At 56.0% G+C, this 22,738-nt stretch overlaps 7 protein-coding genes across 7 annotated transcripts; 3 read left to right on the top strand and 4 right to left on the bottom strand.

Annotated features, from left to right (window-relative positions):
* Window positions 1-952: 952 nt before the first annotated feature.
* Window positions 953-2,390, bottom strand: SPBR_04244 (uncharacterized protein; the record flags this gene model as incomplete). The annotated part of the gene is made up of 4 exons (XM_040762527.1): window positions 953-1,120; window positions 1,190-1,775; window positions 1,833-2,158; window positions 2,220-2,390. 4 exons carry the CDS (start codon window positions 2,388-2,390, stop codon window positions 953-955), a joined length of 1,251 nt encoding a protein of 416 aa, XP_040621676.1.
* A 1,770-nt stretch (window positions 2,391-4,160) lies between these two features.
* Window positions 4,161-7,200, bottom strand: SPBR_04069 (serine/threonineeeee-protein kinase; the record flags this gene model as incomplete). Its single annotated transcript, XM_040762353.1, has 2 exons — window positions 4,161-4,376; window positions 4,828-7,200. The coding sequence occupies 2 exons, from the start codon at window positions 7,198-7,200 to the stop codon at window positions 4,161-4,163; spliced, it is 2,589 nt and encodes an 862-aa protein (XP_040621675.1).
* Window positions 7,201-8,117: 917 nt separating this feature from the next.
* SPBR_04511 (translation machinery-associated protein 7) lies at window positions 8,118-8,513 on the top strand (the record flags this gene model as incomplete). The annotated part of the gene is made up of 3 exons (XM_040762794.1): window positions 8,118-8,139; window positions 8,239-8,328; window positions 8,419-8,513. 3 exons carry the CDS (start codon window positions 8,118-8,120, stop codon window positions 8,511-8,513), a joined length of 207 nt encoding a protein of 68 aa, XP_040621674.1.
* A 1,193-nt stretch (window positions 8,514-9,706) lies between these two features.
* Window positions 9,707-11,059, top strand: SPBR_04259 (hemolysin-iii channel protein; the record flags this gene model as incomplete). Its single annotated transcript, XM_040762542.1, has 1 exon — window positions 9,707-11,059. The coding sequence occupies one exon, from the start codon at window positions 9,707-9,709 to the stop codon at window positions 11,057-11,059; it is 1,353 nt and encodes a 450-aa protein (XP_040621673.1).
* A 788-nt stretch (window positions 11,060-11,847) lies between these two features.
* SPBR_04060 (uncharacterized protein) lies at window positions 11,848-15,252 on the bottom strand (the record flags this gene model as incomplete). The annotated part of the gene is made up of 1 exon (XM_040762344.1): window positions 11,848-15,252. One exon carries the CDS (start codon window positions 15,250-15,252, stop codon window positions 11,848-11,850), a length of 3,405 nt encoding a protein of 1,134 aa, XP_040621672.1.
* Window positions 15,253-15,792: 540 nt separating this feature from the next.
* Window positions 15,793-16,008, top strand: SPBR_04522 (uncharacterized protein; the record flags this gene model as incomplete). Its single annotated transcript, XM_040762805.1, has 1 exon — window positions 15,793-16,008. One exon carries the CDS (start codon window positions 15,793-15,795, stop codon window positions 16,006-16,008), a length of 216 nt encoding a protein of 71 aa, XP_040621671.1.
* A 3,864-nt stretch (window positions 16,009-19,872) lies between these two features.
* Window positions 19,873-21,417, bottom strand: SPBR_04223 (uncharacterized protein; the record flags this gene model as incomplete). Its single annotated transcript, XM_040762506.1, has 2 exons — window positions 19,873-21,059; window positions 21,381-21,417. 2 exons carry the CDS (start codon window positions 21,415-21,417, stop codon window positions 19,873-19,875), a joined length of 1,224 nt encoding a protein of 407 aa, XP_040621670.1.
* Window positions 21,418-22,738: the final 1,321 nt, after the last annotated feature.

Raw genomic sequence — 22,738 nt, 5'->3', positions numbered from 1 at the left:
AAGTTTTGTGATTGTGCTCTTTACTCTGCCGTGGTGGCGGGTTGATCTCTAATTTGTAGAGCCAGCTGCGGATAAGGCAAGCCCTGCCGATCTGGAGAAGGCGGACCATATGACGAACAGTCTGTATGAGTTCGAGGGAGTCTTGTTTGTGATACAGTAGGGCGTATGGGATGCAAGTGTTGGTGATGTTTCCATCATGGTCGATGCGGATGTACAATGCGGAGGCGGAGGCCAGTCCGTAACGGAATACAATATTGTAGTTGTGAAGTGACGTCGATTGATCGGTGACGGTTTATTCTTACGCACTCTAATAGCGGAGGCTGGCTCCCGTTGTTTAATCTGTTCTGGTTTCTGGTTTCCTTGGCTTGGTACCAGGAAATCACCTCGTCAGCCGACCCAATAACCAGGAGAAGCTTGCCTCAGACGACCTACGTGGAAATTTGAACAGCGATTGTGACTGACAAAATGGAATGACAATGCTTACTTCAGATTGATTAGTTGTTGGACATACATTTGCATTTTATGCGCACTATCGTCATCCTGTGGCGATGTTTATGCTTGCTGATCCGCGGCCTAAATAAGTAGACGGACGAATGGTTTTGGGTACAAAGTAAAGGAAGCGATACACAGGTCAAAACTTATTAAATAGAAATTGAAACTTGTGCTATCAACCAAGGCACCATTGTATTGTCATCTGACCTGGTTGCTGGCCCTGACAATGTACATGGAACTTGGACAAAATACCAAGAAAACATACCAAAAATATAAATTAATCTAATATACTGAGGTCATCATGTATTCTCAACATCAACTCACCTGATATGCGTTGCATCTGCTGTGCTCCTTCTGGTGCTCCTTCTGCCTCGCAATCCACGTCTATTGTATGTCCTACGTTACCGTCCCATGACCAACACTGCTGTCTGCCACGTACGTCCGTCTAACGAGAGAATACCTACGCCACACCAAGCTCCTTCATCCTTATTTCAGCCCAGTTCCCCAGATCACCAAAGTATTTCTCCGGGTCGTCACCTCGCCAGTCTCGCAGCGCAAACCAGAGGTGCCGTGCGTCTTTCCCTGCCTGGATGGCACGTTTGTAGTCAGGCGCATGATGGAAGAGAGCCTGCGCGGACAAGTGCGGTTAATCACTCTGTTTCCTACATACGGAGAAAGAAGTGGACGGGGGACGTACGTCAAAGTACTGCTGCGACCATTCCATGTACCGCGCGCGGTCGCTTGGCGTGGCGTCGCCGGGCACGCGCGTGATGGAAGGGCCGGCCGTCTCGTCCGCCGCAAGGTCGACAAACACGGCCATCAGCGGATCGGACAAGAGGGCGGGCACGATGCACCCCGTTTCCCAGTCGTACACGGACGTCACGAGCGGGTTGTTGTTTGCGTCCGTCGCAATCGACATGTTGTGGATGCCAAAGTCGCCGTGCTCCAGAACCAGACGATAGACAGAGGCTTCTGCTTGGTTGCCATCCGCAGGCAGGATGTGCGGGATGAGGCGCAGGAGGGATTGCTTGGCCGCGGAAGCGATGGGGCCCACGACGTTGTTGTCGTCCTCCCAGCCGATCATGTCACCCAGGTTTCTGATGGTTGCCTCGACCTTGGCCGTGAAAAGGGCAACGCAGAACTCGCGGGTGGACGCAACGGGACGAGGGAGCGACGCGGGCTTCTGTTCAAAGAGGCGTTCGCGGAGCCAAAACGCGGCAAAGTCCAGCGGGAGCTGGAAGTTGAACAGCGACGCGCGGATACGAGCAGATTGGGTCAGAAGGCTGGCCTAGAGGGGGACGACTGGATTAGCGAAAGAGCGCTCTGGGCAGAGGACACACATGAAACTTGCCCGCTGTTCGGCGCCGAGATCGCCCCATATGTTGTTCTCTCCTTCTGCTCTTTCAAACACAAACAGCCGACGGCCAACGATGTCCTTGGGCACATCAAGCCGCGGGCCAGTGCGCTGGAGCGGACTACGATGGTAGAGCAGATGAGAGGCCAAGATGTTCGGCTCTGCGCGCAAGAGCTTGTACACCGCCGCCTCGAACTTGACTTCGGGGATCTGCACATCGATGGGGAAGCCGTCAAAGTTGGGCATGTTGACATCGCCACGTGCGAGACGTGCCACAATGTCCGCTCGATTCGACAGCCTGACGTGGAAACCCTTGCCCCATTTAGCCTCAGTCTCCACTGGAATCGGACTGCGAGGATTGTGAACAACTTACGTAGTTGTTGGAGCCATTGTAGACAAACGGGATATCAATCACCTCGGTGCCGAGATTCTCCTCGATCTCGTCAATGAGCCGATGAACGTCCCACGCTCCGTCAAAGGGGCTCCCACCACTACGGATTAAGCTGAATAGCTTCTTCCCGTCAAAGTCGGTGCCATCTGGCATCGTGGGCCAAGGGTCCATGAGATACATAATGAGAGCGAGTCCCGAGACGTACAAGCACCTACACGACAGGAAAGGAGAGGTAATTTGACAGGACCTTGAATCGGACGTCCTCGTGGCAGCCTTGAGTCCTCCGACTGTGAGAAAATGCTGCAGAATGGCAGGGGAAGCTCTACCTCAGGCACGGATGTCCATCACCGTTTGTTAGATAAGCGGTGAGAGCAGGGCGGGGCATCCCACTGCATTTTGATAATAAAAAACAAATTTATAATAATTATAAACATAACTTTGTAGGAAAACGAAAATACTGTCAATATAAAACGTTACGGACTTTTGTTTCAACGACCACTCTACGACCACTCTACGACCACTCGCTCTTGTTAACGCAGTCGACGACCCGCCGTGTGCCCTGGTCTCACATACCTTAGTCTCTCTGATACTTGTATTATCTTAGTGGCTTAAGGCTGCAGCCGAATGATCGTCGATGCTAGTCCGTTTAAAGTGGTTCTCGTCTTCTCGTGTAAACACAGTTCAATCGCATACACTCGCGTAATCTTCCTGCGTTCTCGTACGCCTGCAACCACCCAAGCCGCCCCTTCTTGTGTATTATGAATCGTCACTGTCGTGTCCATTTGCGTGTTTTGTGCCCTCGAGAAACCCCCTGACCCGACACCTCGTACCAAGTGTCTCCCGTGGAGGAAGGAAAAGAACGAGAACACGCCCGACCTCGTCTATTGTTTCCAGACGACTGGCGACGACAACCACGAATACTGTCTCGCTATTGTCAGATGTGGCCTTGATGGTCTTGCTTCCAGCCGCTGGCTCTATTCCTCTGGTCTCTCGACACGTGTCACTCGGGTCAACAGCGTCAAGTACGTCGGCTCGAATTGCGCTTTGTTCCAAGATTTATTTATTGTTTGTATGCATTTTGACAATTTGACGGTCCAGCCGAGCCTGTCTTGAACCGCCCGTTGACCGCCATTCCGTAGGTGCGTAATTACCTCGTTACACAACCGCCATAGTGATCACACAGAAAGCACATGATTTCTCGTGGCCCGTAGTACGCTGTTCTTCATATCTCAGCCACTCCGTCTCGTCTCCCCAGCCCCTCCTGCGTGTCTTTTGAGGATTTGAATGGCAGGCAAATAGAGAGTGCATAGGATGGTCGCTCTGCAGAGAGAAGGAAACGATAATGACGGGCCAAACTAAAATGACAGCTCACGCTACCTCGAAAGGAGGATCCTACGGACGTGATGGTCAGCCATGCGAGAGCGGCCGACTGTGAGACGAAGCGACAGGAAATGAAGTAGGAAAGTTGCAGATAGATCACATGGGAGGACGGGCCTGCAAGGCCAGCTTGCACAGATCGAGGGCCATGCGCGAGAGGGAAGGGCAGTAGTGAGAGTGGCTGCTCTGGGCTTGTTATTCCTTTTGCACCCCATGAAACATCCCGAAGACGACACATCACCGGGCCATGCTGGTAGGCAAGCCGGACCAGACGCTTCCCACATACACAAGTTGCATTCGCATTCGCTTTGCCTTTGTTTTTCGTCTATTTTTTCGGTCTAGTAGGTCGCTGCAGATAAAAAATGAAAATGAAAATGAAAACCCGCCAACGTGTTGCAAACCGTACAATGCATCCCGGGAAGAACAAATGCAAACACCCTCCGACTAAAAGACAAAAAATAGCAATAAGTAAAACGCCTTGCTAAACGGATGCCATCCTCGGCGACTGCCGTCGTTCGTCGTACCCACGTCCCTCTCGTCGAACTCTCACTTCTGTCCTGCCCGGGCCGTGAAAAAGGGATGCCGCAGCGCGTCGCTCGGCAGAATCCGCTTGTCTGGGTTCAGGTTGAGGCAGCGGTCCAACAGGTCGTGGAACAGCTGCAGGTCCTTGGACTCGGCCTCGCTCATGCCGGCCGATGCCGCCTGGAGGCGGGTGCGCAGGTCTCGTGCCGGTTTGATGACGGGCAGCGTTTTGATCGTGGTCTAGGAGCAGTTAGCAATGGACATGACTGGACATGACCCAAAACAGAGACAAGATACAGAGGGGCAAGAACAAAAGCAGCGTGCGGCCCAGCCGGCGGCCGCGCCGGTTGAGGCAGGGAATGGAGGGACGATTGGCCGCCAACGACATGCAATCACTCTGCGATGAGGCACAGAAGGCCTCGGAGTGATGTGAAGCGCCTTGGAACGCCCGTGTTGGTGACACCAACAGAACCACACGCGATGTTGGAATCCGAATCCTTTCAGGAGAATGCGGCACAGTGCGGCGCGCTTGCAATATGCATGCAGGGTAAATGAGCGTGGATAGCTGGAAGCCCGGGCGGGTAATGGAGGGGACGGCTGAAATGCATGCTGAAAATAGAGAAGAACAAAAAAAAAAAAAAAAAAAAAAAAAAAAAAAAAAACAAGGGCAACATAACAAGCAACCACGTACCTTTCCTTGAAACTTGTCGCGCTCTTGGCTCAGGAAGCCGCCGTTGTCGTCAAAGTGCTGCGGCCACAGCTGGCCGCGCCGGTACAGCTTTGCGCTGATCTTGCCGCGGATCTCCATAATGGCCCGCAGCATCTGGTTGTTGCTCTCGCCCGTAAACAGAATCTTGCCCGTGTACAGCTCGTAGAGCGTGCAGCCGATGGACCACATGTCGACCGCGTAGTCGTACGGCATGCCCAGCACGATCTCGGGCGCGCGGTAGAAGCGGCTCACCAGGTACGGCGTGACCTCGGTCTGCGCCGTCGCCGCGTCCGAGCGGTCAATGGCCGTGCCCAGGTCGCAAATCTTGAGCGTGCTGCGGTTGTCGTTGACCAGGATGTTGTCGGGCTTCAGGTCGGCGTGGATGATGCTGCAGCGGCGCATGTGCGCCAGCGCCACAAAGATCTGGTACGCGTAGACGCGCACGCCCTGCAGGTTGATGCCGACGTTGTTGCCAAACTTTTTGAGCACCTCGCGCAGGTTCATCGACAGGTTCTCAAAGGCCATGCACAGGTGGCCGCGGAAGTCAAACGCGCGCTCAAACTGCACAATGTGCTTCTTGTGCCCCGGGTCGGCCTCGTTGAGCTTTTGCAGAATGGCAATCTCCGTGTAGCCGCCCTTGCGCAGCGCGTCGTTGTTGCGCAGGATCTTGATGGCCACCTCGCGCCGCTTGTCCGGCGAGGTAATGTCCCACGCGCGCGCGACGCCCGAGAACATGCCCTTGCCCAGCGCCGACTGGATCTGGTAGCGGCCGTCCAGGATCTCGCCGCGCCGAATCTTGTAGTAGCCTTGCATGTCGTCGCCGTCGAGGAGGCCGCCGCCGTTGGCTGCCGCCGCCGGAAGTGCAGCACCGACGGCCAGGGCCCCCTCGTTGCCAGCGCCGACGTCGTCGTCATTGCTGGCCTCGTACTTTTTCTCGACAAAGTCTTCGGCAAACATGTCGTCCTCGTCGTCCTTGTTGTCTTCATCGTCCGCGCCGTTGGCGGCGTCTTTGTCTGCTTTGGGCTCCTCTGCGACAGCTGCCTGGGCAGCCTGGACGTCTTTGGCGTCAACGGCTGCCAGAAGTGACGTGCGACGCGTAGCACCGTGCAAGCCCGCGACGGTACCGCCATGCTGGAGCTTGTCGCGGCGCTCGTCTTCTTCCATGTCGACCGTGGGATCGTAGTCGGCGGCCGACGGACCGTCTTCGGCGTTGTTGGTGTTTGCATCGGCCGATCCACCGGTGTTCTGCTTGCCTAGCATGTTCATAAAGTCCTGGTCGTTGGCCAAGTTCATCGATTCGGCCGTGTCGTTGGGGTCACGAGGGGACGCGACGGACGGGCTGGCCGGAGACGCAGTATCACCAGGTGTGGACGCGGCGTTGGAGAGGGCCACAATGGGCGTGGAGGCGCGCGACTTTTGGAGAATCTCCAGGCGGCGCTGGCGGCGCCGTTGGATCTCGGCTTCTTCGTCGATGGGTGCCTGCTCGACCCAGTCCTCCTGGGGTACTGGCGCTGGTGCTGGCGCTGGCGCCGGTGCAGGCTCAGGAGGCCCCTGGGTGGGGGCACGGCTGTCTTCGTTGCGCGAGCCTCCGGCGTGGCGATCATGGTTAGGTGTAGTGCCACGATCCGAAAAGCGACTGCCGCGATCGCGGTTCCAGTTTCGGTCAGCGTTTCGGTCACGGTCGTCCCTGTGAGAGTTCCTGTCACGGTTACGGTCAAAGTCACGATCGCGGATGTTATCCTCACGGCGGTCGCGCTCGTCGCGTCCCCGGTTGCCGTAACCGTTACCATTGCCACGGAGCGACGACGGATGTGATGGGGGCGGGGATCGGCTGCGCGTGCGCTGTCGCTTTCCAGCAGCGGTTCGGTTATATCGGCCGCCGTCGTCATCGTAGCTTAGTACGTCGCGGTCGCGGCCACCGCGCCCGCCACGACCGCCCCGATCGCCCCGATCGCTGCGGTCCTCGCGTTCGTAGCGGTCCCAATCGGGGAGACGGCCGTCGCGGCGTCGCGGTCCATCGTCGTAGTCGTAACGGTCGCGGTCGCCTCGTTCTCGGCTAGCGGGCCAACGCGAGTCACGGCCGTCGCGGTCGTCCCGCGGGCGTTTCTGGCCGCGGGGAGGTGATGCGTTGCCACTGCCGTTTCGATACGGGTAGCTGCCACCGGACAGCCGGTCGGGCGAGCGTGGTGATCTGCCCCGAGAAATTCTGTTGCGACGGTCAACATTGAAACGATCTCCGCCATCGTCTGGCCTGACAGAAGAAGTAGCAGCAGATGTCTTTGCCTTGTAATACGGTCCGGCGCTTTGTCTTTCGACGATTTCGCCTTCGTCGGCACTCGAACTGGGAGAGGCCATGTTGGGTGGTTGGACGACGATGTCTCTTGTCTTTATGTTTCTCGTCTTTGGTGTCTCTTGTGTTCTTTTGCAGACGCCAGCAGGACGATCCGCAGTCAAGCTGAAGTGGCGGGGGAACGAAGACGTGAGAGGTCCCAAGTGTCAGCCAAAATGCAGTTCTTCTCTTGAATCCCCAGCAACCTCACCAAGAGCAATATTAAGCGGTGGCGCACGGTGCCTCGTCGCTGCTTTCTCTTTCCTCCTCTTCCCTCCTTCGTGTCTGCTACTTCTATCTGGGGGAGAATGGAACCGAACCGGATCAAATCCTCTGGATCTATCAGGAAAAACTCAGGACATTGGCCCGAGTCATACGCCGCGCCGGAGAGTCTGGACAGATCGATGCAGAGCGGCAAGCACGATGCAATCACTGCTTGCGTCACGCGAGCGGTCGCTGGCGAGCTTGAGACGGATATGCGTTTGTCGACGATTGTGCGCGATGCGGTGCGCCGATGTATCGAAGCGCAGGCCAGTAATAGCCTCAATGGCGATGAATTTGTTGGGAGAGGTCGACGACAAGACGCCTGAAATGGAAGTTGGTTGGATGCAACTGGTGATAAGTAATACAGGCAGGTGCGAGTGGTGCCTAACGGAAGCCAGCGAGAAGCAAAAGTTTCAAAGGGTCGCAGGTCTGGGGTGGCGCAATGCGGTTTGATTGGCCAGTGGGCCCGTCCGGCGTCTTATTAATCCGTTCACTGTGTGAGCCGAGAGCGGCAGGCGCGTGCCAAATCGTTAGTCGCAGTCTCGCGGGGAAATTTTCTCACAGCCTTCTCTCTCTTCCTCTCCGTTGATGGCAGCCGCCTGACAGAGCACCGCTAGACCCGGCCAACAACGCTCGTTTTCTCTTCTACCACTCTCCACATACTCCAAAAACAGACAAGATGGGTGGTGCTAACCGTGAAGGTATGTGGAGGACCGTGGCATCGTGACAGTCGTGACAGTCGTGACAGTCGTGACGGAGACTTTGTGGAACTGGACATAGCACTGACATTTTCGTTCTAGGTGGCAAGGTCAAGCCCCTCAAGGCGGCCAAGAAGGACAAGAAGGAGCTTGACGAGGACGATTTGGCTTTCCTCGAGAAGAAGCGCGCTGGTGAGTGGCCCTATGGTGGCACTGGCTCGTGCCGATCACAGCGGCGATGGTGCGATGGGTAGCATGCACATGCTGACATATGGACTACAGACGAGAAGGCACGCAAGGACCTGGCTGACAAGGCCAAGGGCAAGGGCCCTCTGAACACGGGCAACCAGGGCATCAAGAAGAGCGGCAAGAAATAAACGAGCAAAGCAAACGAGAAAACGAGCAACGAACGACCGCGCAGACGAGAGCCGACAAATACGCACCCTGACGACGACCTGCGACGATGTGACGTGAGGACGGCGAAGGTCAGGGTGGCCTGGCCCGTGAGAGGAGCGCATCGATCACCAAAGCTGCAAACTCACGTCATGCGGAGACGGGGAGCCAGGCGTGGCCGAACTGCTGCTCCTTGCGCACTTCAGACTGCTGCTTCATTTCTCTCTCTCTTTTGTCTTTGGAATTACATGGCGCTAGACACATGGCATCGACTGTTTTTACCTTTTTCTTTACTATTTTCACCTGCGAGCAGCAATAGACACAGCACTTGAAACAATAGCTTTATCTTCGGGACTGAAGGTGGTCGAATAAGACTATGTCGTTATGTCATCTCGGTGGTGCCTACCGCACTTTTGTTCAGTGGTTGGTCGCTCGTTAATTACTGCATGCAACCACTTAAACTTGGGCCAGGCCTAGGTCCCTGAAAGCGGCTCCTCACATGCAAAAAGGGGCTGATGGCGCTAAAATTCTCCACGAGGCAGCAGTCAAAACCTTTCACCAAACACCTCCTAAAGCCCCTGTAGACAGGGACCAACACCAGAGTCCCCCCCAGCCACCGGAGAGCCTTGGAACGAATACGGGTTTCAGAGGCGGCAGCAGCCGAGGTGGAGAGAAACGTTAGGTCTGCAGGGTGAAAACAGCCTACCGCTAGGCCCCTGTCACTACGAAAAGCCCACTAATTTTTCACTCTGACACCAACCTCCCAACAAAATCCAACGTCACAGGCAAGCTTAAATGTTGAGACGGACAAGAGCCGAAGGTTTATCTTCATTTTCCATTGTAGTCGCCTCTTGCAAGACTCTTGCTGTTCTGGAACTGCATTCTTCTCTATATAAGTCAATCCACCTTACCAGGAAGACCTCGCAACCGCTCCTTATTTTTTGCGCATTGCTCGGGCGTAGCTATCGCGACTTGCATTTTTGCGCCACCAACCACCGAGCCTCCTGAAAGCTCTCCGCAAATCGGCCTGGCCCACCTGCAGACCGAATCTGCAACCTGCAATACAACGCGCATAACACATACCGCCCTGCCCGCGCAGCACAAACATACACACGCGCGGATACAGATGCCGTCCAAACACAAACCCAGTCGGGGCCGGCAGCCGAAAAAGACGGCCATGCGCAACACAAGTGGCGGCATCGGCACCAGCAGTGGGAACGACTCGAGCGGGCACAGCAAAAACAGCAGCATCAGCAGCATCCACAGTCTCGGCACACAGACGGACCCAGGACCGGACAGCAAGAGCATCGGCGCTGGGCGGACCGGCTTTACGCACAGCCGCCACGGCAGCAATGTGAGCACGTCCAGCGGCCGGTCCGTGAAGCGCGTTGCCTACGCCCTGCTGCACTGGGACGACCTGCCCGAGTGGCGCCGCGACAACGTCTACATCCTCGGCGGCTACCGCCCGACCTCGCACAGCTACGTGGCCTCCCTGGCCAGCGTCCTCGGCATCCACAACGAGTCGGTCAACATCTGGACGCACCTGGCCGGCGCCCTCGTGGCGGCCCTGCTGGGCGTGGCGCTGTACGTCGACGAGCTGCCCAGCATCGCCGACGTGCTGCTGTGGCCGCTGCCCCAGGGCGTGGCCGCGCACCTCCGCGCGATCGGCGCACGGCTCGCCGGGGCGGTCGGCGCCCTCGTCGCAGACTACCTGCCGACACCGAGTCTGTGGCTCGGCCGGGCGGCCAGCGCCCAGCTGTCGGCGGCGGGGGCGGCCGCGCTCCGCCTCCTGGGCGTGGCCCAGTACCACGCCGTCACGGCAGCGGCCGCTGGAGGCAACGCCGCCACCGCCGGCGAGACGGCGTCGTCGACGCTCGTGCTCAGCTGCTTTGCCGCCGGCGCCGTCGCCTGCCTCGGCATGAGCGCCACCTACCACGCCCTCAGCAACCACAGCCCCGCCGTCGCCCGCTGGGGCAACAAGCTCGACTACTCGGGCATTGTGTTTCTCATCGTCGGCAGCTACGTGCCCACCCTCTACTACGGCTTCTTCTGCCACCCGCGCTGGCTGGCCGTCTACCTGTACCTCATTGTGCTGCTGGGCCTGGCCTGCCTGGCCGTCTCGTGGCTCGAGCACTTCCGCACGCCCGCCTGGCGCCGGTACCGTGCTCTGCTCTTTGTCGCCCTGGGCATGTCGGGCGTCGTGCCCATTCTGCACGGCCTGCTGCTCCTCGAGGCGGACGAGGCCGGTGGTGGCGCCGCCGATGCGTGGGCGGCACGGTATGCGCGTCTCAACGAGCGCATGGGCCTCAACTGGGTGCTGCTCCAGGGCGCCTTGTACGTCGCGGGGGCGTTTCTGTATGCGGCACGGTGGCCCGAGAAGTGGCGGCCGGGCCGCTTTGACATCTGGGGCAGCTCGCACCAGATCTTCCACGTGTGTGTGGTCCTGGCCGCCGCCGCGCATCTGCGCGGGTGCATGGAGGCGTACCTCTACCACCACAACGTCATGGGCGGCCAGTGTCCATCGCCGTGATGCTGTGACGTGGTGATGAGCAAAGGGGCCGAGGCCCAGTGGGCCAGAGAAGAGCGCAAAAGTTCCATGTTTTTTATTTCTTTGCTGTTTTGATTTTTTCATGTTCCCTTAATGTATATGCCCGTTAATTGGCTGTTTGTCTGTTGCTGCTTTTCTTGTTTCATTTGTCACGAAGACCAAACGACCCAGAGATATCACATAGACGCACCGCATAGAAACATTCTGTTTACGTCCGCAAAAATAAAGTCTACACGCATAATAGATCGTATATAGAAGAAAAAAAGAAATTCATTCTTCGCTGAGTCGTTCCCGTATCTTAGGAACGCGCTAATTATGTGCCGCTTGTGTGACCGCTACCTCCATTCTATGTAATGACAAGTTCAAACAAGGCCATTCTGGCCGCGCTTGCCAAGCTGACCGACAAACAAGAGAGTCTTCTAAGGAAAGAATGCAAACCGGATAGCTTTGATGATATGGCAAATGGACAAAGGAGAAAAGGGGGAAATAATCAAGAGTCAGAAGACAAAATAGGAAAGTATAAACGACATAAATCTTGCATTTATGGCTTCGTGCTCTGACGACCAGTTCAGGCCGCGAAGTCATAAAGGAAAAGATTACAATATAATGTAAGTTGGGTAAAAAAGGGCGCAGATCAAAAGCAAAGAAAGGAAAGAGAAGTCAATGCCACAAAGCACTCAACGTCGCCATAGTTCGCGATGCAGATTGCTTCGGCTTCGCTGGACGCGTGGCGGCGCGGCTGGGTAGTGACCTGGAGTGTCGTCGAGCGCCTAGCTCGGCGGTGGTCGGCCCATACCGCCCGTTGTGTTGCTGCGGCTATTGCTGCCCGGGTAGTTGTGTTGCTGGTTCGCGTTGCTCGGCAAGACGTTGCTCGTCTCACGCCGCTGCGGTCGGCTACCGCCCCGGAAGTAGTTGTACTGCGTCGGGTCCTGGCCCGGCTCCCCCTGCGGTAGGTTGGCACGGCTCTGGTTACTCGGCGTAGTGTTGCTGGTCTCGCGCCGTGCGGGGCGATTGCCGCCGCGGAAGTAGTCATAATGCGTAGGGTCCTGCTCCAGCTCCTCCTGCGGCAGATTGCCGTAGCCGCCAGGACCGCCGCCGTACATACCGGGGGCGGGCCCGCTCGCTTGCCGCGTGCTGAACGAGCCGTTGTTGCTCGAGTAGCCGGGAACCGCACGGCGAGGAATGGGCGCGGCCACCGGCATGGCGGCGGCGTTGCCGACCAGGTCGCTCAGGCTGTCATTGCCACTATGGCCGGCGCTATACATAGGGGACCGTGACCGCGACGACTCGAGGCCGGTGCCCAGCAACACATTGGGACCAGGTGATGTTGAGCGCATGCCGTCATAGGGAGAGGGCGACCGCGTGCGCACTGGGTTGATAATGGGTTGAGACTGGTTGGCGATCGGGGGACTGGGAATGCCAGGCTTGTTATAGCCGGGCTCGTAGATCGTGCCCGTCTCGGGACCACCTCCCATACTACCCATACGGCCGCCGCCACCATAGGCCGTCGTGTTTGTGGAGAACTGCCGACGTCCCGTCATGCCGCCGACCGGAGTGCCTGGCCGTGAGTCGGTAGCACCCATCATGCTGCCAGGTGTGCCGGGGCGGATAAGGTCGCGTGCGGTGCCAAAGATCTCGCCGCCGCCGTGCTCATCGGCGAATTCGTCACGGTTCTTGTAGTACTCAAAGTCCAGGCGCGACTCCGGCACGACCTCAAAGCCGGGCATAACGGCCCCGGCGGCCTTGCCAGGGCGCTTGGCGTTCATGGGGTCCATCGCATACGTGTCCGAGTAGCCAGAGACAGAAGCGCTGTCGCCCGAGCCAGCCTCGCGGCCGGCCGTCAAGCGGCCCGAGTACACACTGGCCAGGATGTTCTGGGCCTTGGCGTGCACCATGGGCGTGATCAACGGCTTGTAGAGGGCAGGGTGGCCGAAGCGAGCGGCCAGGCGGTCGCTGCGCAGGTTCTCCTTGTTGGCAATATCGAGGCCGGCCTCCGGGTTGGCCATGACGTTTTGCGTGGTGTAGTACTGCATCTTGTCGTCATAGGTGCGGGCGCAGTACCACTTGAAGGCGACCATAAGAAAGGGGAGGGGGGCAATGACGTAGGCCTGGAAGTGGTTTGCGTTGCCGCGGACAAAGACGATGAGGAAGGCGACGAGGTTGGCAAGAATCGTGCCAAAAACCATGCGGTTGAACAGGACGCGCCAGAAGACACCACCCGACTCCGTCTTGGTGACAAAGACGTAGAGAATGAGGTACTTGCGCAGCACAACATCAATCGCAAAGTAGATGGCAGCCGCGGCAAGGACGAGAGGCTGGACGACGGCAAAGCAAAGAGCCACGGTCGAGTAGAAGAGGAAGTAGTTGTAGTAGCTGGCGTAGTCAAACGGTGGAGGGGCCGTCAGCTCGATCATCTCGCGCGGCGTCGGGCTGGAGACCTTGCGCGTAATGAAGCCCCAGAAGAGCGGCCACAGCTGAGCAAGATCGACGGCGACGCCCATCTGGCGCTGCAGGAGCCAGGTAATCCAGAAAGGCGAGATGTTGCAGAGACCGCTCAGCAGGTAGTCACCAGGCTTCTCGGAAACAATGGCCTTCCAGCCGTCCTCGCCGGTGCTTGTCTTGTCCAAAACAGCCGAGATGAAGCCCCACACGGCACTAAAGAGGGAGAAAATCACAAGGTTGTTGAAGACGAAGAAAGAGTACAGCTTGGCCAGGACGTGGCGTTCGCGGCCGGTCTTGGTCTGGTCGCCCGACTGGATGGCGAGGCGGCGGAAGAGGACGGGCAGCAAAAGGTAGACAGCAGATGTGAGGGCGGGCGACGCCACACCCTGCACCAGCTGCCAAAAGTGCGTATTGGTCTCGAGCTGCGTTTGGAAGGCGCTCCAAACGAGGCCAAGATTGCTGAGGTTGACGAGGAAAATGGCAATCATGGCGTTGGGGGCGACCCAAAGGAGCGTAAGCAGGGCGACCCAGAGGTTGTTCATGAAACGGCGGCGGCTCCGGGTGGCGGCAGTGAGCGGCAGATTGTCCCAGATAATGTCGTTCGGTCGTGTGGCCAGGCGGATCGTGGCGCCCTGAGGACGCTTTTTGCGCGCGGCATAGGCGATCGAATGGGCCTCGCTGATGTCCGAGTAGGAGGCAAAACCATAGGACATGGTGTTGCGCTTGTCGACGCTCTGGCGCACTTCCTTGATCTCAATCTCGAGGTCCTTGATGCGCTGGGTCAGGTACTCGATGGCGTCGACCTTCTGGCCCTTGGGGTAGGTGTCGTAGGAGTGGTCCTTCTTGGACGGCTTGCACTGGGGCCGGGCGGCCGGCAGGTTTTGGGGGTCCTTGAGGTACTTGGCGAGGACCTTTTCGAGGGCACGGACGGCCTTGTCGTGCTCCTTGATGAGCTCGGGGAGGACCTTGACGTTGCGGGCAATGGCCGTGCGCGAGAACGACGAATTAGGCGCGACCTCGTCAATGATACGGGCAATGCCCTCGTCGGAGCCCATCTGCTTGGGGATGTCGTACAACATGAGCGTCCGCGAGTGGAGGCTCATCTGGTACTCCGGGCTCTCAAAATACTGCCGCCGCAGTGTGAGAACCTTCCGATAGTTCCACCACAGGAAAACGCACACGACAATGTTGATGACCCAGGCGATGATGGAGGTGGCCCACTGCGGGTTGCCAAAAACGTTGGCGGGGCCCAGCATGGAAATCCAGACGTCGTTGCCATAGCGGACGCTGTTGGTGTAGTTGATGGGGATGAGGACGGCGCAGCCGATGACGGCCAGAACCAGGAACATGTTGCGGCACATGAGGGTGAAGCGCATGAAGATAGCAGCGTCCAAGCCCACCATGCGAATTAGGTCCTGCTCGTTGGTCTTCCACAACGGGCCGACCCATGCAAAGACGCCCCTGCCCATGGGCGGTGGGACGTGCTGCTCGTCGGCATGCTTGAGCTTGGGGGCATAGACGACGGTGTGGTATGGGCGGATAAGGGAGAAGAGGAGGGCGACGCCGGCAGTGACGCCGAAGGATGTGCCAACGGAGGCCCAAATGGAACCGACCTGCAGCTGTGAGCCAAATGGGTTTTGGAGCAGCAGCAGCAGCTCGTCGGCGGCGCTTGTCGACGTTGCTGTTGTTTCTCGACCGAAGACGAGTGGTAATGTCTTTGTTGCTAAATCCATTGTGTATGTGTGTGCGCTTTCCGTCGCAGCGTCGACCGAAAAGGCGACGAGAGGTGTCCGACAAAAAGAGTGCCGAGGTGGGAGAGTGACAGGGAGGCCGGGCGGCAGGATACCAAGGCGGTTCGGAAGGTCCCTGATTTCTCGTGTGGGTTTTCTATCACAGCCACGAAGTATATATTGGGGTTGGTTTCCAGTGTATTGTTGGCCTCTCAAGTGAACGGGTGAATCAGAACCGGCTGATACAGACCTGTTGTAGAGGGCGGGAAGAAGGGCTCGGCGGCTGCAATTGTCGACAGTTCGTTGGATAGTTCGTTAAAAGGGTATTGACGTCAACAATGCAAACTTGCGGAATACGGGAGGACGGCAACTAATAAAGTCGAAGTTGGGACGCGGCTGTGAGCGTTGACTCCGAGGTTTCAGGGGTCGCGAAGAACAAACAAAGAGATGGCGGCCGCTTGCGAGAGACTGGTGACTGTTGGTTCCTGGCGCCGTTTTGAGACAAGACCAAAAAGAAAGACAATAAGGTCACAGGGAAACAAAATGTCGTCGAACAAAGGAGCAGCAAGCGAACGGATCTCCAAATCGACGGAAGAAGAAACGAGCGCACACCACAGCAACAAAACGAGGTTGCTTGCAGGTCAGGTCGTGGTGACAGTCGTGATCGAAGCGAAGGACAGACGGGAAGAGATGGGCGATGTCGTGTTCTCTGGGACGTTCCCCTTTGCCTCAACTCACGAGGCGACACAGTACGACTGAGCAGTGGTGACGTGACGCGGGCTTGCGAGAGGAATTATTTCGGGAGAAGGCTGGCGTCCGTACCAAGAGCCCGTCGAAGAATGGGGGGAGTGATCGTCGCGAGGTTCGCTGATCAGTTTGAGGGTCGGCTCAGGCTGCTAGTCGGACAAAGAGAGACCACAGAAAAGGGGCTTCGAGTGTGATGCCGAAAGCAAAGCGTGGGACGAAAGAACAGGAAACAAGAGGACAAAAGAAGAGACGACAAAGACACGAAAAAGAGAGGCCAGAAGCGAGCGGCAGATCGAGAGGTCGATACGAGAACGAGTGAATCGCGGAGAAATCCAAACCGATAAAAAGTACAAAATGGCTGATGCCCAGAGTGATCAGCAGAAACAGAACAAGGACAAAACGGGAAAGGCACGCCAAAGAAAACTGGAAACGCAACGTCTTCGTTTTCCCGCGCATACTGTGGTGGTGTGGATGGGACGACCGAAGCGAGGCGAGGCGATGTGATGCAGGGGTGGTGGGTAGACAAATGCAAGGGAATGCTGCACAGATGGCGAAAATGCTAGGGTATATGGGTATCTGGGTATTTCTTCTGTTGACGTGGAAAGGCCTGGATGCACTGTGAGGGAAAGAAGTGGACCAAAAAGGCCCCGGAGGCAGGGAGTGGATGGCACCTGCCCGCGTCAACGGCTGTGGGAAAGAGTGGAAAAGGCACAATCCAGAACATCTGGAAGGGTCGACCGACCGGCAAGTCGACCGTTGTTGCCTTTTTTTCTTTCCTTTTTTGTTGCATTTAGACTACTCCACTTCACAGAAAAGTTCTACGAAGCGCGGAGGACTCCGTGCCTTGTATCGATACTGGAATACTTTGACCACTACGGCGCATGTGTACGCGCGAGAGCCTACTTGGTACGCGCGCCGGTTGTTTCGGTGCGCGTTAGGCTCACGTCCGATGCTGTGTCGTGTGCTTTCCTGTCCCTGAACGTGTAAAAGGGGCGGAAGGAAGTAGCACAGGAAAACTGGGACGGCAAGTCCTGGCAGTCCATGGAAAGAGCCATCGTTTGCCTACTGCCACTCTTTTGCACTAAACACAGTAGCCTACAGGTACCTGAATCTCTGGACGCTAGGCGACCCGCGGAACAAAAACTGCTAGCGACCTTGTCTCAAAGTTGCCTGGAGCCTGGAGCCTGGCAGCACCCCCTGGACTAACGTTGAGAACTAACGAAGCCCGCCCGACGCGTTTTTCTTCGTATTCGCCAGGGGGCGGGAGTGAAAGGAGGGCATAAGTGGGGTGGCGTTGGAACTGGAACTGGAAAGAACTGGGGTTGGTTGCGCTTGTCCATGCACTTTGTTACACTGAAGATGAAAAGCTCTGCAAAAATCATGTCAAGTGCTCCAATAAAGTTTCTATTTTTGCCATCCACCATTCCGACGGCGGCCTGTGTCCGGTTTGCCCCTGGCAGACATTCACGGTCTGGCCAAAGTAAGACGCACTCGGGACCCTTTTGGCCTTTGCTTTGCTAGCAAATGGCCACGAATACTGCCCGTCCAGCGGATGTGAACCGTTGTGAGGGGCCGTTTTTCCACGTCAACAAAAGCCCACATAAGCCCACATCAGCCCACGTCAGTGGTGAAGATACTGCTAAAGCATAGAGGTTGGCGTACGTCTTGTCACCAGCAGCCGACAGATGAAACTCGAAACCGGCCGAGCCAGCCCATCCCACCCCCGGCAAGCAGGACTGCCTGGCTTAACACTGCGGGCCGGATACGAAGAAATGTCAAAAAGAGGCCTCTTGTCGCGATAGTAAACGCAACCGGAGTCATGCTCCATATTCAAGACAAGCTTGTTTTGTCCTCCAGAGCCGAGAGTCGTGGCCTTTTACAAACGGCAAAGGTCGACGCATCTACCAACCGTCGTATCCAAAACGCACTGACGCAAAAGAGGCATCAAATCGACTGGAGGGTAAACAATTGTCACGATTGCGGGCCACGCGGATGTGCTGGTGCATCACGAGCTTGGGTTGTCTTACTCTTTGGGACAACGGTGACCTCGCGAACTAGCGGTCGACAGGGTCATCTGGTTCAACCTCCCATTTGTGGAGGCTCCATGCCGTGTGATCTTTGGTTTCCTTCCAGATCTATTTGATTTTGTTCTTGTTGCAGTTGTTGTTCCTGCTTCCGTCTTCCTAGTCTTGTTCTTGTTCCTGGTGATCCTGTTCTTGGGCTGCATAGGTTTGCTTATCTCTTCCACGTGGCGTACTATCTCAGAGTTCAAGCAAAAGAGATAAATATAGCAGCTTGCCTTTTACGAAATAACGTGCAGATGAGAGAACCTGCATCGCATCGCTGGTTGGCAATTGCTGGCAAATCAAATTAAACTAAAACCAAGGGAACCAGAGCAAAGGAACAAAATCACAAAGGGGATTGGCACATATTGCAACCACGCAAAACATGCATGCAGCGATCCCGCCGTCTTCGTGTCCCGTTTGGTTCTGAATACGAGGGTTATTGTGCTTGTCTTGGCAACAGGCGACCAGGGTCGCTCATGGGTGTGCTTCCGCATGGCAGTTTCCGCCCAATTGACCAGTTGGTGACATATACTTCTGTACCTTTCTAAGCCCTCCAAACCTTGCATAACATCATTTCATCGCATTTTTTGTTAGTCGCATTGGCGTTCCTTTCGCTGCATTTGTTTTCAAACGAAAGGGCTCCCATGCTTCGAAGCTGTAAACTGCAGCTCGCCAAAAGAGTTGGAAAAACGCCAATACAGATCTAGAGAGACCATGTATTATCGCACACCCTTACGAGTAAGGCAATGGAAATTGTTGGCGATGTTGGCATGCCCAAAACAAGGCATAACATGTAACTGGGATTCGGCTGCAACGTACAAAAGGGCGTACACGGGAAAACATGCAGAGCTCTCGGCTTGGCCGCGAGGGAGAGGCTCAGCCACTGTTTTCCGTTAATGCTTTGCACTTTCGATATTTTACGAGCTCAATGCTACGTTTCTTTGGGAAAATCTAGCAGAGGTGTCGTCGCAGGAGTTGCCAGACGAAGGGATAAAACATTTTTGTCTTTGAAGAAGGGAGAATCATTTTTGAAACTAAGCACTGATTTTTTTTTTTTTTTAAAAAAAAAAAAAACAGGAAAAGAAAAGGAAAATACAGCAAAACATAGACAAAATTAAACAATAGTGAAATAGAGCTGGTTTCTATTTATTTGGATTTCTTAAAATGATAATAACGACACTGCTTGCAATAGAGAAGATAAAATATGAACTCGATGGAATAAAAGAAGACAAAGAAATATTGGTCTGAGACCGTAATTAAATAACAATTCGCAGAACTCATAAATTCGAATTAGACGTAAAGACCCAGCACGAAATGCATATTCAAATAATGCCATGAAAGAATTAAAGTAAAACGAAGCATAAATATCATACGCGTAGTTGCAACTGGCGTTTCCTCAATCCAAAGGTCCCGTTTTCTCCCTTTTGTTTTTCCAAAATACAGCCTTGCCACCAATACTTGCCTCCCCCAGATAGAGGATGCAGAAAAAGAAACATGCAAAGGAAACCACATAAAGACGTAAACACGCATGTGAATAGGCCCACGATCCCTTCTATAAGGAGAGCACCAGATCAGACATGATCGCCTAGTTTTCTTGGGGGTATGTCTCCGGCCTCTCGTATTTTAATTTAAGTTTTTTTTTTTTTTTTTTTTTTTTTTTTTTTTTTTTTTGTTGTTATTTTTGTCGTGCTTTTAATAGTTTCACTGTGCTGTCGGGTTCGTTATGTCTGTCCGGAAAGAACCCTCCCGTACATTACATATACAATGCTGAAAACGGATTTTGCTCCTCAACGTTGTGTCGACGCGGGACCTACGCTGGTCCTTGGCTGCGCGTCTTGCGTGCCGTTTTACCGACAGGCGGAAGCGGCTTCTTCTCGCGCTTGGCGCGGCTGTTGCTCTTTTTGACGCCGGGGGCCGTAGTTGAGGTCGACGCGATTTCGTCGGCCGAGGGAGCCGGCCCGAGGTTCACTTCGAGAGCAGGCGCCACGCCAGCAGGTGCGCCCACAGGGGCTGTGATGGGGTCGGCAGCGGGGGTCGCGACAGTGACGGGCGAGGGCGCAGGGACCTCGACGGGCGGCGCAGCCGGAGTGGATGTGGGCGCCGCATCGGCAGCCGCTGCCGTCTCGGCCTTGGTGTCGGTCTTGAGCTTCTTGGCGGCGGATGCTCCGTCCTCGCTGTCATCGGCAGACTCGACGGTGGCTGCAAGCGGTTTGGCGGGGAGTGACGATGAAGTAGCCGCGGAGCCGCCAAAGAGGGAGCTGACGGGTGCGGGAGCAGATGCTTCGGGAGCCGCTGCTGCGGACTTGTCGTCGGCCGCTTCGTCGGCCTTGCGCTTCTCACCAACGACGGCATTGCCGGATGTGATAGATTCAGTGGGCATCGCTGGCTCGGCAGGCTTCGCTGGTTCGGAAGGTACAGCTGCCTGAGAAGGTGCAGAAGGCTCTGCTGGCTTGGGGGGCAGGCCGGATGGCAAGGACGGCACCGCACTGCCATTAGTGGTGGGCGCCGTCGGCGCGATGAGCGTCACGGAGGGGGCCGAAGCGGTGGGGACGCTGCTGGTTGCAGTAGGTTCTGATGGTCCCGGCTTCTCTGCTGGCGCCTCATCAATTAGTGGTAGGGGTGCAGTGGTAGGCTTGTTGTCGCTGCTGCCGTTGCCGCCGCCGTTGCCGCCGCCGGAGGCGCTGTGGAACGTGTCGATGGCGCCGTTGGCCTCACTCACGGGCGTGACGGGCTTGGCAAAATCGGCACTGTCCTTTTTATCGGTAGCCGCGGTGCTTCCATTAAAAAGTCCACCGCCGACCGAGCTGGAGGGCGAGTCATCCTTCTTAGCGGCGGCATTGGTGTCAAGGTTCAGGGCACCGGAAGCATTGTTCCCAGTCGTGGAGCCTTCGACAAAGACTGGCTTTGGGGGCAAACTGAGGTCGGGCAGGCTGGACAGCTTGGCAGTCTCCAGGGAAGGCTTGGAAGCACTGTTGTTGGCAGGACGTTCCGAGGAGTCTATTGAAAAAAAAGGAAATTCATGTTAGTTCGTCTGAAGAGCATGTAATGTAGGTCAATATTCGATGCGGCGTGGTGTAAGAGCTCTGGTGGATTGAAGCTGTTGTTCCCCGTCTCAATCGACCAATGACAAGGCGAGAAACCAAGTAGCTTGGCAGATTTGCGACCAACGGGCGATCTAGGCCACAACGGACAAGATAGCAGCACAAGGACAAGAAAAGGACAATAAGAAGACAAACAACCAGAGAACAAAATGGATACCAGAGCACAAGACAGATACCGTGATGCCGCTGCGCAGCGCTGGGCGGAAAGGGCGCATACCTGAGTTGCCCACGGGCGCGGAAGAGAAGTCGGCCATTGCGATGACGTAATCGGATATGAAAGCACACAGACACCGGATGCACGAAAGCGAGCGAGTATTAGACGAGACGCAGAACGAAAGAATGCGGGTAATGGGAATTGGGCGTGTTGATGATGTCTGGGACGTTGCTGGTTGGTAGTAGGAGGGAAAGAAGAGAAGGAGAGAAGATTGGCATGGGCGGATGGAAGGAATCGAGAAAATGAATAGGAAGGGAAAGTGCGACGGGCAAGGAGGAGAGGTTCTTGCCCTACCCGCCGGCAGGTTTGGGGACAAACAGCTGTACGGGGTATGGCGAGCTAGGCCTAGCGGGAGGCGGGGGACGGGATGCAATGAGAGAAGGAGCGACTGAGGGAAGCTGAACTCGGTGGGCAGCACGGCAGAATGGCCAATGCGTTTAACGACCACAGTGCCAGCTATGGCGTAAAGGGATGGATGTATGGATGTATGGATGTATTAGTCCAGTAGAAAGGATCAGAGCTGGGGACACAGTGGGAGGGGCTACTGGCGCGAGTTGTTTTCCAACTGGATGCTGAAAGAAGGACACTTGGACATTACAAACTACGGGTGCAGAAGAACCGCAAGAGGAAAGGCTACAAGGCGCGCAGTACGCCGTATATGGACGGTGATTGGGCAATTCGCCATGGAAAGATGACGCACTGCTTGTTGAACAGGCGAAACAATGAAGACGAAGAAACCAGGGAAGACGGACAATGGAAGGAGAACAATGCGCTGAGGTGGTGAAGTGGAGACAATGAAGCCGATACGCACTGTCTTGGTGCGTGCCAGGAGGCTGCAGGCCGGCCGTGCCGCTCGCCAATGCACACGGCGCAGAGGAGGAGAACGAAGAAATGACGTTCAAAGCGCATCGGCGAAGATCAGCATCGGTAGCCGGAAAGGCCCTGATGGATGGCAGGTACTGTTCCGTGCATGGATAGGTGCAGGGTAACATGCGGGGCAACACTTGCCCAGCAGGTTCAGAACACAATGGCGTGCATCGCTGTTTCTCGATCGGGGGATGCGCGTTGCCTGTTGTGGTTAGCGGGTCTCGACTGCACATCAATTGGGAAGCCCCGATAGACGCATTTGACGATTCGGTTAGTGGCATTTCACTTTGACAACGTCGACATTGCAGCCTTTTGCCAATTATTGATACGTTCTGCAAGTGGTACGATGAAGTGAGGAGCTTTCGATGAGCTTCTCGAAAGACTAGAGGGGGCGCCAAGAACGCGACCGAGGCCCAGCCCATCGTCAAAGCATCGGGCCTGTCGCAATACCTTCATTGCCTTCCATCCCCGTCGAAATAGCAGTCTAGTAGAAC

Source organism: Sporothrix brasiliensis (genome assembly GCF_000820605.1).
Source record: "Sporothrix brasiliensis 5110 chromosome Unknown Cont16, whole genome shotgun sequence".
In the NCBI taxonomy this organism is placed as follows: domain Eukaryota; kingdom Fungi; phylum Ascomycota; class Sordariomycetes; order Ophiostomatales; family Ophiostomataceae; genus Sporothrix; species Sporothrix brasiliensis.
This window is presented reverse-complemented; position numbering and strand designations above follow the sequence as displayed.